The 14295-nt window shown below is 44.1% G+C and overlaps 2 protein-coding genes across 2 annotated transcripts; both read right to left on the bottom strand.

The window, feature by feature from the left end:
* Positions 1-3148: 3148 nt before the first annotated feature.
* On the bottom strand, positions 3149-5166 carry hoxa1a (homeobox A1a). The gene is made up of 2 exons (XM_035430802.1): positions 4566-5166; positions 3149-4321 (listed from the first exon to the last, which is right to left on the bottom strand). Exons 1-2 carry the CDS (start codon positions 5164-5166, stop codon positions 3957-3959), a joined length of 966 nt encoding a protein of 321 aa, XP_035286693.1. The 3' UTR covers positions 3149-3956.
* A 3409-nt stretch (positions 5167-8575) lies between these two features.
* Positions 8576-10942, bottom strand: LOC118233895 (homeobox protein Hox-A2b-like). Its single transcript, XM_035429979.1, has 2 exons — positions 10289-10942; positions 8576-9655 (listed from the first exon to the last, which is right to left on the bottom strand). The coding sequence occupies exons 1-2, from the start codon at positions 10650-10652 to the stop codon at positions 8919-8921; spliced, it is 1101 nt and encodes a 366-aa protein (XP_035285870.1). The 5' UTR covers positions 10653-10942; the 3' UTR covers positions 8576-8918.
* Between the last annotated feature and the right edge of the window lie 3353 nt (positions 10943-14295).

The following is a 14295-nucleotide window of genomic DNA, read 5'->3' as shown; positions in this document are numbered from 1 at the left end:
GAAACGAGAAAATGAGCAATTTTTTGCACAGACTACCGCGTGCTCATTTAGAGTTGCTAATGCACTTCCGGACTGTGCATTTCATGTTGTGAGGATATATCAAAATACTTCGGAAACATCGTCGCTGCAGTAAATTCAGGAAAGCGCTTAGGGCGCAGAAAATTGTGCAAGTGAATGTGCCAGCAGACTGACAACCAGTCAGACTCTCGCACAATTGAACTCACAATTAAATAAAATATAGGCTACAGATAATTACATATTTAAATTAATTAAAAGTTTAAATCTTAAAATTCGAAAATTAAGCCCGGACGTTTTTGTTTTAACGTTCCAAGAACATTAACTGCACTGAGCTGTTTTTCAAAAACATTATTTCATCGTGACCAATGCGCTACGAGTCAAACGGGAAAAGAACACACATATTTAGGAGAAAACCGAAACGAAAATTCAGTCAAGCCCCAGAATTATTTTCTAATGATTTAAACTGTAAATAAGTGTCCACGAAGGCTGCACAAGGACAAGAAAGGAAAATCGAGCTGTTTGGTTCAGAAGAAAAACGCAAATCGCCGATGCAATGTAGTATACAGTTCACACAAAATATATCAGCTTGTACACAGTACGAAGACATTACCCATGCTTGTCAACCAGACTATTTCGCGCGCTCAAAAAGTTTTCATACACTAAAAACAGACATTGAATGTTTTAGGCCTTTATAAACCAGCTGTTTTTACAGAAAAGATGTCCCTCGCAAACAGAAACACTTACACGGTTTCCTCCGTCTCACATCCGGGGAATAAGTGGCTGGATCCGCGCGGCCTGCACAATTACCTCTCGCACAGGTAGAATTCAAGGTAAAGGTGAACGCACATCATCAATCACTAGTCAATTTCAACGTGGCCGCGCACCTCAAAGCAAGACCCGAAGCAACGGCACTGACAACACAGCGCGTGTAATTTAATCCGGCGTCTTTGCTTCAGATGAACGCTGGAAATGACGGAGAATGCTGGGCAAGTTACAGCCTTTCTCAAACAAACACTTCCTCAGATCTGATCTGCTAAGTTGGCAAGAAACTTCAAGGGTGGTCGGGGTGAATTCTACGCAAGGTCTGGCCCGAGAGGAACAATAAAATAAACATTAATAGGAAAGCCATTAACCTAGACTCGGATGTAATCCATTAAGAATGGCGCGGAGAAATCCGGAGTTAAAACCGTTTGATAGGCTGTAGTGCGTTTACTCTGAAACCATCTATCATTCATTGCAAGTATGAAAATGTTTACTGTCGGACCTAAACAAACCACACTGGGTTCGTACATCATTCATAATTCACCCAACGTATCATTCATCGTGAAATGATGCAAATTAGCTCAAGTTGTGCTAATTAATAAAATCTACATTAGTATCATACTAGAGGGGGGGGGGGGGGGGGGGGGGGGGGGGGATAACCGCTGTCTGCTGTCTGTAGCGAGGTGCACCGAAATACTGGTGCCACCGTGTCAACATTATTCACTACGCTGGCATTCCAACAATAACTTTTCCAGTGCGGAGGCCAATGTTCGGAGCTGAACGCCGGAAGTGGCTGAGCATGACGTCAGAGGGCCACAGCAAATGTGTCCGTGCCCAACATAGTAGGGCTGCACGTGAAAGACACGCCCCCCCCCCCCCCCCCCCCCCCCCCCCCCCACCCACCCACCCCACATGAAATCCAAAGCATCCAATCACGCACCCGAGAGAGAAACTTCACCAACCTTCTACTTTCAAATCGTAAAATATATTTTTATTTTATTTACTCCTGTACTCCAAACTACTGGGAGCGAACACAACATTTTTGTGACGATTTACGCGCCTGAAAAATGCTTCATCTTAGGTTTTAAACTTCTAAAAAACACTGAATACGAAATTGCGATGCTACTTCTTCGAATTTCATCAAACCCATTACTAAGAAGGAGTGCGTGTCTACTAAGAAACTTAACTGATACCACCACACACACCACACACACACACCTAACCGTAACTCTAACACACCCCTATGAACCTCGGGAATTCTCAGTAAAGAGACAGGAATATCCCGCGCTGTCCTTCCTGCCACGCCGTCGCGAGCCTTTCTATATTTACTCTCGGTGTTTACACAGCGGAATTAATCCATGCGAAAGTTTTACTTCGAAAAGAAAAATCTCGACGAGGCTGTCATTCCCAGTGACGCTGACGCACGCGATCGTTTCCTCAAAAAGGGGATCAAAATAAATCCACGCGCCTCCTCTGGCCAGTGCCGGTTTAACCGGACGCAGTCTGCACTGTAGACATAATTTTGCCTTATTTCAAAAGCCGTATTTCAGTCACTGTGTCCCATCTCAGGGGCGCATGGCTGATTTACCCAAAACCTTCCATTTGCAATACGTTCATTAAGCAGAATTGAGGTGCAATACAGCTACAATACAACACATTACCCGTAGCTAAAACTTATTCGTGTTGTCTTTGTGTACATAATTAACACACTGTTTTAAAGATACGGAGTTAACTCTTAGCTGCGACTCTAAAAGTTAGGCCAAGTCAAACACAGGAAACTTGATCCTGTATAACCATTTCCAGTAACGAATTTCAGCAACCTTTTTTCCTTACTTCTAACCTAATATTTTAGATTTAGGTACCCTGGCCACTCGCGAGAGTTAGCTTTAAATGTAATTACTTATTTGTTCCTAAAATAGATTATCCAAAAGAAATACCTCCTAGACAGACCTGACTATGTGGCCAGGAATAAGGCCGTTCCCAACATCAAGCACCCTCGATTCTATATCATTCAGGTGCGTCAGTTATAAAATGCGCGCATAATAAAGGGTTCTCGGTTTGGTCGCAAAACGGACAGGCCTTCGATTTATTTGTTTTGACTGTGATTCATCCTCCTATGCCCTGGTCCGAACTGAGATATTATCCACTAGCCATGTTTAATAGGTCAATAGGTCAGTCATAGATCACTGCAAATGGATTGAATGAGAAACGCGATGCTATCTATAGCTACATTGTGATACATTGAATAAACATTGTGCATCTTTATGCTGGGCTGAAATTAACGGAGATAAAGAGTGAGACACAAATGGAAGCATACAGCAGTATGTTATAGAAGCAAGTGCGATTTAATACATACACAGACCCGTAAGCTCCGCTCTAAAGGAAGTAAAAAAAAAAAAAAAAACATTTTTGTGTTGCGTTCATTTAAACGGTAACAGATGTCAGCTCATTTCTAACTGATAAACCCAGTGTCAAAGACAGCACGGGGAGGCATTGGACATCATGCAAACGTCACATAAACAATCCACTGGACACGAGACAGTCCCATGGCGCCAGTAACTCAACCAGGTAGGAATTACGAGGTATTTAAAGAATGTGCCAGCACAGGTTGGAGGAGGACCCGTACTGACTTTAACTCGAAGAAAGCAGCGCATATCAGCGTAGTCAGTCTTCAGCACTGCACAGTATAGGCTATATGACTTCAGAATCCGCGCGACTTCTCTCGAGCAGTTCGGGCGCACCCAAGCCCATCACTAGTGCAAGGTGCAAACTGCCGCGGTGCGCGCGCACACGTTTCAGCATCACGAGGTGTCGCAGCTCCTTTAGTTAAAAAAGTAAAAACGCTTAACTGTCAGACCCCTGGAGGCTTATTAACGACACTTGGTTAATTATAACAACCTTTCACAACACGCGAAATTAAAGGTCCAGACTGGATTTTATCTCGCTGTAAGTGCTCGAATAGGCTAGTGCATTTCTTTGGGTACTTTCCCTGTCAGTTGCTCGTGATAATTGTCTATCGTGTAATAATTTACTCAGTTTACCCTATTATACATCTGACTTGGAAACTCGTCGAATATATTTTTAAATATGATTATCTCAGCATTCCTGATTGTATAATGCTTTGGGAAATAGTTATTTAAATCGTTATAAGATTTCCAGTGGGATGCACGTGCGATCTAGGTACAGCTATAGGGATCAGCTGTAGAGGATCCCGTGGACGAGGCTGGAGATGGCGTGGACGGGGCAGAGAGCGCTTTTTGAGAGTCGTCTTCTGCCTTCTCCTCGTGCTCGGCGATACCAAACGAGCACCTGGGCAGCAGTCCGTCCTTCTCGCGCTTCTTCTGCTTCATCCTGCGGTTCTGGAACCATATCTTCACCTGCGTCTCGTTGAGGCGCAGCGCCGCCGCGATCTGCACGCGCCTGGCGCGGGTCAGGTACTTGTTGAAGTGGAACTCCTTCTCGAGCTCCGTCAGCTGCTTGGTGGTGAAGTTGGTCCTGACCGTGTTGGGGTGGCCGGCGAAGCCGTATTCGCCGGCTCTGCCTGACGGGGGAAAGATGAGCTGTCATTGTTTCCACATCTGGAGTCTGACTGCAGCAATAAGACGCGGTTCTCAACTGTAATAACAGGAAAGGGGCCGTCTGGCAGAACAAACACTGCTGAGATAAGGACATGACTAAAAAAAAACGACACCCAGCGTCATTCTGAGCACATCACAGTTTCCGTTAAGAGTTGTACTAAACCGATTGAATAAAGTTTTTAATCCCCTCGCCCGCGCGACACTCACCCGTTTTAGGAGGGTTTCTTTTTACTTTCATCCAGTCGAACGTCTGAGCCGGAGGAGAGCTCTGGGACAGCGGCGAGCAGCACGAGCTGCGGCGCGCGACCTGCAGAGGCGACAGGGAGCTCGCGCATCCTGCGAAGGGCAGATTGGGTTGCCCTTGTCCATATGCCGCGTGAGTGTACTGGAGCTGGTCCAGGGACGCTCCACCACAACCCCGTCGATGCTGCGCCCCGGCCGACGAAATATTCCCCGAGTAAACTATAGAGCCGCACGGGGGGTATCCGGCGCTGGAGTCCAGGTCTTGATTCAGCGCGCAATAGCTGGCACAGAAAGCCTGAGCGCCGTAGCTGGAGCCGCTGCCGTGTTGGGTGGCATATGTAATACCCAGGGGGCCTTGCGGCTGGTAGGACCCCGGCTGCTGAGGGAGAGGTGCGATGCCACCAGATGACCCCCTGGTCGCGATAAAGCGATCACCCTCCACACAGTTATTAGCGCTGACAGCGCAGGAAGGGAAAGCCGCGGCTCCGTGATCTGGATAAAGGGCTCTGGCGGAGCCTGGCCCGCCGCCGCCGCTCATCACAGAGTAATCTAAGAAGGTGCTCATTGCCGCATGGTCTCGGTGTCACTGGACTTTTGTCAGGCCCGGGACTGACGATGCCTCACCCCGGATGACCGTGCCAACTCGCCGGCTCCGTCCATCGGGTCAGCAGTCAGCGATATGAACGAACGATGGCCGTCACGTGGCTCGGGTCAGCCACTGAGCGCGCGACATCGCTCAGCGCGCCCTTCACTCGGTGACAGATCACCGTTCCAGAGGCATTTAAATTCCAAACGCTCCTCCCGATCAAAGTGACGCGCGTCAGCTCTAATATCAGTAGTGCAAACAATGGCATGCCGCTTGGTCGCACGTTGACGCAGGTGTGCAAGTTAACATAGACTCTTTCTAATGGCTGAAATACGAGTTAAATAACCCCCGCCCCCATTTGACAAAAGATGCGACTATAAGCTCTGTCATCAAACACAGCAGGTAAGATGACAACATTTCTAAACTGAAATAATTTAAATGCAAATATATTGTCAGTAGACAAGCATGGCGAACATTGATAATGTCGGAACTTTTTTCTTTGGTGTGTGAGTGTGTGTGAGTGGGTGAGAGAGAGAGAGAGAGAGAGAGAGAGAGAGAGAATGTGTGTGTGTGTGTGTGTGTGTGTGTGTGTGTGTGTTTCAGTGTAAACTCGCCTCCTTGAGCTGGCCTACTTGAGGCTGGAAGCGTTTGAATCTGGAGCTGTCAGGAGATTGGCGGGGAAGCGAACTTCGTGTCTGTCTGTGTTCACAGCTGTTGGCATGGAGATGAGAGGCTTGCGTAATCTTACACCCTGGCGCGATAAAAAAAAAAGGGGAAAAAAAGTTGCAAATCACAGCCTCGCGGCAGTTCGCCCAGCACATGTGCATTCCCTGCATAGCCGCGTGCTCAGATAGTAACGCACTTAAAACAGACTGAATTTATGATGCGGGCGTTGCGATGCTGACAGCATATGTCTCGCGAATATGCTACTGTTTATATCTGTATATCCAGTTCCCGAGTATATCACGTACAAATTTACATTGGGCTTTTTAAAGAATAATTTAACAGAAACTCATCCGCTATTTTTAAACATTGCAGTGTAGCCCACACTCATGGGCTATGCTGCCCGTCTGTTTTGTTTTGAGGTCAATTTAACGGGAACACTCGTATTGATATAAAACAATAAAATGTCAAATATCATAATAAATTCCGGATGGTCCAGATTCCCTTATTTATGATGTACCGGAATATGTATCTATAAAAAGAACCTCCAGAATTCTGATGCACACGTCATATAATATAATCCTAGACTGCAAAATGCACTGGGAGACGGCACGTGCCCTCCCTCTGAAATCTGATTCAACGAGACAAGAACGGCCCCGTGGACGTTCTGAGCACGCGGCCTCTTGCTCGAGTATAAAATGGCGCTCCTCTCCTGGACCCAGTTTACGAGAACAACGAAGCGACCTTCAGCCCTTTTCTTGGTGCTGAAACCGCCAGCAGCCTGTCTTAAGCAGGCGCGCTCTCAGCACAGCGCTCGTGTTGGCTATACATTCCACGCCCAACATATAATTGAAGCGAATAAGTTTGAAGCAATACGTGGAATAAATTCACAGGCTATGCTAGCTCTTCAGCAGCACATTCTAGTTCGCAGATTGGGTGAACCCTGGTCGGGTGAGGTCCGCCTACGTGCTCGACATGTTTCGGCCTGTAGTAGGGGGGGAATCTTAGGAGGGAAGAGAGTCCGCATAGTGCAAGAACTGCAGTGCTAACCGGCTTGGGAAGTATCAGTGTATGAGCACCACCTGAAAAGTCGTCTTATCTGAAACTGTTTATACACATTCGCGCCGCGAACGAGTCAACTGATGGGAATATTGGCAAGATGTCACTCCGTGGCCGGCGTGAAACAGTGGGATGTAATAAGGTTACGCGCCACGCTCTGCGTAGATAAGGCCTCTCTATTGATTCAAATTAGCCACTCGAGTAAAGTACACTCATGCAACTGAGGCGATAAAATAGAACGCGAAATGAAACAGCCAATTGCGTGATAATGTTAGAGTCGCAAATTCAAAAAATATATTTTATTCTGCCCATAAAATGTAATCATGAGCATCAGGCAGCTAGTACAAAAGAGCAACGAGTGTGAACATAAAAACAATGTTTTTTTATGTGCTGCTGTTGAAAAATTAAATCCAATCATATGTGTTTTCATATAATAATTATATAGGTGTCCCTATATATGTTTTAGAGAAAGTAATGAAAGGTTATGTTATATCTTTATCATTAAAAAAAAAAATATTACATTTAAAATATTTAAATATTGAATAAAATAACATGTAAGTGTAATATTTATTTTGTGCATTGGTGTATTGAATAAATGAAAGGAACGTGAAAACAATTTTTTTTAAGTCTACAGCTTGATGCAGCCGGCCTGAATTACGCCGCGTGCCACTCTTGGTTATTTCAGTCAGACACACAGCGCGCGCTCTGTCGCGTTAAACCGCTATAAAAATGAATTACTACCGAACAGTGACGCTTTTGGCTGGGATATCCCAGCTCCCTCCAAATACGTAGGAGGTTTTTATTTGCGTTTGCGCCTCAGCGATTGATCTCTGCGTTGACATGTTCATTCATAAAAATGGTTTGATTTATGATTTAGGGAAGAATTTCATCCGGAGATTCCTGAGCATGTCCCTCAGCTCGTGCAGTGCAAAGCAGCACTGCCGCCATGTCTTCTCCTCTCTGCGCGAGCCACGTTGTGTAGTCTGCTGGTAATTTGGTTTATATTTAACAACAGATTATAGGTGTTTACAGGGAGCGAATTTACAACTACATTCGTGTAATTATCGAATATTAAACGCGAATGAATGTAAATACATAATAAAAACGAGGTTTCCCCCAGAGTATCAACTGAATGCTTTTATTTATAAACACTTAGCCACACTGTGACATAAGTTAATATCAAAATTTATTTAATATTTTCTAGAAGATGCTGGGCCGACTCGGACTCGAAGACCTGCAGTTGTGAAATGGGTAACTGCGTGCATTCAGGTCTCGAATAAAATGGTGAAATAATTGTTTTTCGTTGATTTTCTAGGTGTTTTGGGAAGGGAAGCTAATTCGTGTATATTAAAAATGGACACAACGAAGTTTCAGACATTCACTTACCATATTAGTTTTTAAGTTTTTCACACAGTATGTCTTTAACATGTTAATTACAACAATCGCAAAACATCCGATGCTAATCTTTTTAAAAACCTTTCAGTCACATTTAAAAAAAATATATTTTCTTGATTCATACATTAAATGTATATATATGTGTATATATTATTGTGCAATATACATATAACTCATAGGTATATGTCCATTCTCTTAATTTTCTTTATAAAGTTCTCGTGTCCTAAAAAAAAGTTTCGTGAAATGACCCAGTGACACGTTGGCCAAAAGGTACTGGTATCAAGTCAGCTTTATTCTAACAAAAATATTCATGACATTGTACCCGAAAGCCATACAAAAATAAAAGCACAAAGATTGTTCTATAATTGTCTTTTCGTGTTTACACGGCCATTAGGCTATATTGCCTTTGGATAGTAATCTATTTACTTTTTGTCGCTCAAATATCAAACTAAATATGTACACGAACCAAAGCATGGAATCTTACCTCATTTTTATTAATTATCTATAATGTAGCCATAAACACAATGGTCTGATCATTTCGTATTAAAGTTAAAGAAAGCGGCTACAGAGTTCTTGTTGCTTTTGCTGACGGATTCGCCTGTTAAGATCCGCTTTCAATAGTTTAAATGTTGCAAGTCGATTGTTGTGAGGGAGTCCGAGAAGAAATAATAACTGTCGGTAGAAATGTCCGCGGGACTGTCCAGGGACTCCGACAGGCTGGGAGAGGCGGTGTCGGAGAGGTGCAGGCAGGAATCCGCGGAGAACACAGAGAAGTCCTCTAAAGCAGGAACGTCCAGGGCCGGGGGAGCGCCATTGTCCAGAGCAGATGCCGCGTCGCGGCCCATTGTGGACGCGCAGGCCGGAACAGTGGGCGACGGGCTGGGAAAATGTTTCAGATTGCTGTCATTGCTGCGCAGAGGTGCGACGGTGAAAGTATGCGATTCTCCATTGTGTACATTCAGCGGCTGTTGTGGAGCGAGGGCGTTCTGCTGAAAGGGGTAGCCGTCCCTCTCCGACAGGGCCCCGGTCTCATTGTTCACGGGTGGGTCGTAGAGGGAGCCGGGCTCCTCCTCGCTCGGTCCCTCGTCCTCGCCGCCCCTCGGCTTCCCCTCGCCGCCGTGGTGGTCCTTGCACTGGGTCTGTCTCTTGTGTTTCATCCTGCGGTTCTGGAACCACACTTTGACTTGCCGCTCGGTCAGATCCAGCAAGGCGGCGATCTCAACCCTCCGGGGCCGACACAGATACTTGTTGAAGTGAAACTCCTTCTCCAGCTCCAGGAGCTGGGTGTTGGTGTAAGCCGTTCTCAGTCTGCGAGATCCTGCGACGCCACTGTCCGGAATCTCGGGCGAGCCTAGAACGTGTCAGCGGTGACAACATTAACAACTACGGTAGCAGCAGCAGGGGAAGAAAAAAACATCGCAGCATTTCCGTTGTATGGTGCAATCACAAACCACTCGAGAATACACTGAATTTAATACATGCATTGCAACAAAATGGCCGCCAATTGCAGTAAAAACATGTATTGTTGCTTTGCCAATGCAACTGGTGCAATGTTTGTGAAAACCGAGCACTGGGGTTCACCGGCTTTCTGATCAAAAAGAAAAAACCCAAAATAGCAGCAAGGCTCTGGGAATGTGGTTCAGCTCGGCAGGATAATGAATACGTCAGCTGCCGCGCAGAGCAATGGCCGTCTATCACTCTTCATTACTGTCAAATATCAGAACCCTGGCACCAGCGTGGCGTGGAAGGTCAACGTGGAAATCAAATAAATCTTTTCACGTTGCATAAGTTTGGGGAAACTTTTCACGTCTACAGAAAATCCCACGCGTTGTGCATCCCCAAACAAATAATAATAATTTGCGTATGCCTTCCAACTTTGTTAGGCACGACCTAAATCCACCTCAAGCATTAAAAAAAACAACACTTTTTTACTTGCTAGTTTTCCGCCACTCTCCCGTCTCTCTAACTCACGCGCGCAGCTCACCTTGTGGGGAGAAGCAGACGGTTCCGCTCGCGGCGGCCGTAGCAGTGGACGTCGGCAGGTGATTTTTCTTGGCCGCTTTTTTCTCCTTCATCCAGGGGTACTCCGGTGGAAGAGAGGCGGTCGAGAGAGGGCTACTGCCATTGGGGTTCTGTCTGGGCCGGCCGTGGCGAGGGTGGCTGCCCCGATTGAGGCTGGGAATTGTCTGCTCGAAAGGCGGAGGGACCTGTGTCGAGTGCGAAAGCGTCGAGCTCTTGATTGATGAACTTTGAAATGAATCAGCGACAGGGGGAAGAGACGTCAGGCACTCTGCAAGCGACGGCTGACTATTGATAAAACCGCTCTCGCGCTCAAATTCGTAATTCATCTCCTCTCGCTCGGAGCGTTTGAAAGTTAGCTCTTATTAGAATGCACGGTCCCAGATTTTTTATTTTTTGAACAATAAAATCGCGGCAAATATATATTTTTTCTAATTCACTGATTACGGCCGTATGGGGACCGCGCTACTATTAAACTATTGAATTCATGGAGACAAGGTTGAAATTGGACCGAATTGCCTGTCACATGATTACTTCTGCCCAATGACAATTTGGGGTTTAATCAAAAGAAGCCACTGTCTGCGTGATTGATCCAAAAAGTCTGTAAGGAACGCCTCGTTCTGGGGGGAAGGACTGTTTTTATTTACACGTTCTGGTCAGTTTGTCCACTACTGCCTTCCTGCCGCCCTGATATACAGGCTATATTTTTGAATCGCCATTGCAACGGGACCGCGCGTCAGCCGCGAGCCTGCTGCCCTCCTTCTCTCGTGCTGTTTCTGGACGTCAGGGGAACGCCTCGCGCCTCACCAGTCAGCCCAGCAACTACATGCAAAGCCTGCAGTCACTAACAAAGTACCCCATTAATCTAGAAAGTTCTGACAGGAAACACCAATCGCCCAGGGATGCTGGGAAAGCTAGGCTGTATATGGCCTCTGTCACGTTAACACGCACATACGTGCTCTCGCGCATACATGCACACACACGTACACACACGACACATTTTAGCATATCCACATTTTAAATACCACCATGAAACAGTCTTTACCTGTTATAAAAACAAAAACAGGTATTGCAGACAAATATTGTTATGCAGAAGGTATTCTCTCGTTCTCTTTCTCTCTCCTCTCTCTCTATACACCCGGCGGTGCATCTTACAATTATTAGTGTCATTTGTTTACCTAATACATAATTTGATTGTAATTTCCTGAACAAAATAATATTTGTTTATTATTATTTGAATGTGACAATAACAAATGCCGCCAGTGTGCATATATAACGCATATATGTACACTACTCAAATATATATCTGTGCATATACATATGTGCAGTGCACGCACAGGCTCGAGCCGTAGCTGTCTTAAAACCGCCCCCCTCTCTTAAAATGCCACAAAATATAAGAAAATGGTGGAAATAATAGCTTTTGCTTGAGTAGACCCCAGACACAAAGGCAGAACAGACACACGGGAAGGCAAGATTCCACTACCTGACCTTTCGGGCTGCACGCGCCTTTTCCCTCAGAAACCGGCGCGGATGGATTATCCAGGTGTGGCGAGTCAGTTTGCGCTTCAAATAAAAATCCTAATTTTTTAATTAGGTGTGGATTGTTCTCAACAATAAAATAAAAAAAAAAAAAACGAAACTCTTTGCTTTTAACGTATGTTCTCGATAAAATAAAGCGGCTTGTTTGAAATATATGTATATTATGTCGTTAATAGAGGATAATTTATTGAAGAATTTTGTTGGTATGATATTGTATGCTAAATTTATATGGTATTTATTTCCTCCTAAATAAGAGAACTGTATGTTTTAAACCTAGAGAAGAACGGTAGGCCTCGCGCGGTTTATTGCTTATATACCCAAACAAAGAGTCTGGAAGCCTGCGCGCGATCAATCTTACTCGCCAAAAGGTCTGACAGCCTTGTGCCCCGAGAACACATTTAAACCTTCTAACTCTCTCTTAGATCAAATGTGGCCGGGAGGACGGGAGACGCGCTGAGCACTTAAAGCAGAAAGGCGCATACTCCTCAGCTTTCCTTACCGTTCTTTTTTTTTTTTTTTTTAGAAGATAATATTTTTTTTCAGAGACTAATAGGCATAATTGGTGAGTATCACATCTTCCCATTATCATTATTATGATTATTCTTTACTATTCAAAAACATTATTTTGAACATGGCTGCACGTTCGTTTGAGTATTTTTATTGTGTATAAATACGTAGGACGGTAAGAGTGTGTGAGAAAAGGACAGACGGTTTTGTAGCTACAAACAGGCTGTCGGTGAATAGAATGAGTGGGCGCGCGCATTCTGCCGAAACCCATTCTTCACGATGCTCCTGGAATTTGGTAGCTTTTTCCATAAAAAACATTTTTAGGATAATAAACTATACACCGCAAAGCTGCGGATTGCAGAACCATTTCAAATCAATTTAAATAATAAAACCATATGGAACACATAATGTGCATGTGTATATTACAATTTTTGATTAATGAGGAGAAACATCACGGATCAATTGTTCTCCGTGTTCCTGCTGACCATATGCCGGGTCGGGCTACGTGTTCCAAGGCCGAACACAACAGACATTAACGAGCAGTACTTTGAACCTTTTGGAGGAGATGTGTACAGGTAAAGAAAAATCACTTTGATGATCAAAATGTGTGTGAACGCGAATATTTAAAATGAGAATTTACCAACATATCCATCCTCGTTTAGAAAGAAAAATAACACTAATGCAAGGGATGCCTATTTATACATTTTGTTGTCATCAATAAACGAAATAAATGGAATAAAATAAAATAAATACGTTTCACGCGCCGTTTCGTTTGTTTTCAATATACAAGAAACGGCCTCCTGCGTGAAAAAACACCAATAACCGTTTAATCGTCTGATAAATACAAAATAAAACACTTAAAGGCTGGCTGGATAAAAATGTAGCTTTTTTTTAGACGACCGTTGTTAGATTATTAACGATCATGAATTATCACACAGCGCCTTCATATCGTTTTAAGTTAGAAATTTAAAATGGCCTCTGCCTCTGCATCGAACAATAGAAACCACCTCTTAAAATATCCGGCGCACGGGCAACGTTGCCTAAACAACAACATAATTACGATGAACATTTAGCTCATGAATAATTTCTAAAAACTGAATAAAGATGTTCACTACTGTTGCAAACTTTCCACGGCGTTCTCATTTTATGACATAAATTCGCAGACAGGCTTTGTAATCATACTAATAGCTTTATGGTTTCATAAATTAATAGGCCCACGTAAAGCGATCAAAGCACAAACGCATTAACTTTTACATTTGTGCTAATTTTATTGAACTTGTGATATTGAAGATTTTGGGGGTTGGGGGGGGGGGGGGGGGGGGGTCTTATTTCAAGCTTGGGAAATACCCTACCTTACTATTTAAAGTTTTATCTATAAACCCCATTAAAATACTTTACTACATCCCTCTGTGAACATCGTGAAACAGTTTTTTAAATCAACATTTCCTTTTTCTCTTTTTCTCTCTCTTTCTCTCCCACACAACCTCCCTCCCCCCTCAGGTTCTTTGAAACCCCCTTGCTGACTAGGCGTGATGGATGTCCCCGCGCGTGGGTGGGGGAGAGCAAGGCCCCATTACGCTCTTCCACCGACCGCAGGCACCGGGAAGAGGAAAACATAAAATCACCATAAAAAAGAATAATCTAGCTTAATTAAAATACACACATTTACGCACATTTACGCGCGTGCGCCAGTAAATCTCCGTGTGTTGGGTCGTTTGATCAGAGGACCAAATGGTTTCTATATCTTTAATGCTTGCAGGTGATTGCAAGAAAATAGTTGTATTCTGTTATTATTATTATTATTATTATTATTATTATATAAAATAAAAGCAACGTTCATGAATACAAAGAGATGCTTTTACATATTTTTTTTAATTTTTATTTCTTAGAACTGGAGCAGCATGGAATGTAAGACAATAAAAACAT

Source organism: Anguilla anguilla, chromosome 8 (genome assembly GCF_013347855.1).
Source record: "Anguilla anguilla isolate fAngAng1 chromosome 8, fAngAng1.pri, whole genome shotgun sequence".
Classification (NCBI taxonomy): Eukaryota; Metazoa; Chordata; class Actinopteri; order Anguilliformes; family Anguillidae; genus Anguilla; species Anguilla anguilla.
The sequence above is the reverse complement of the archived record's forward strand: the minus strand, read 5'-3'. Positions and strand labels throughout refer to the sequence as shown.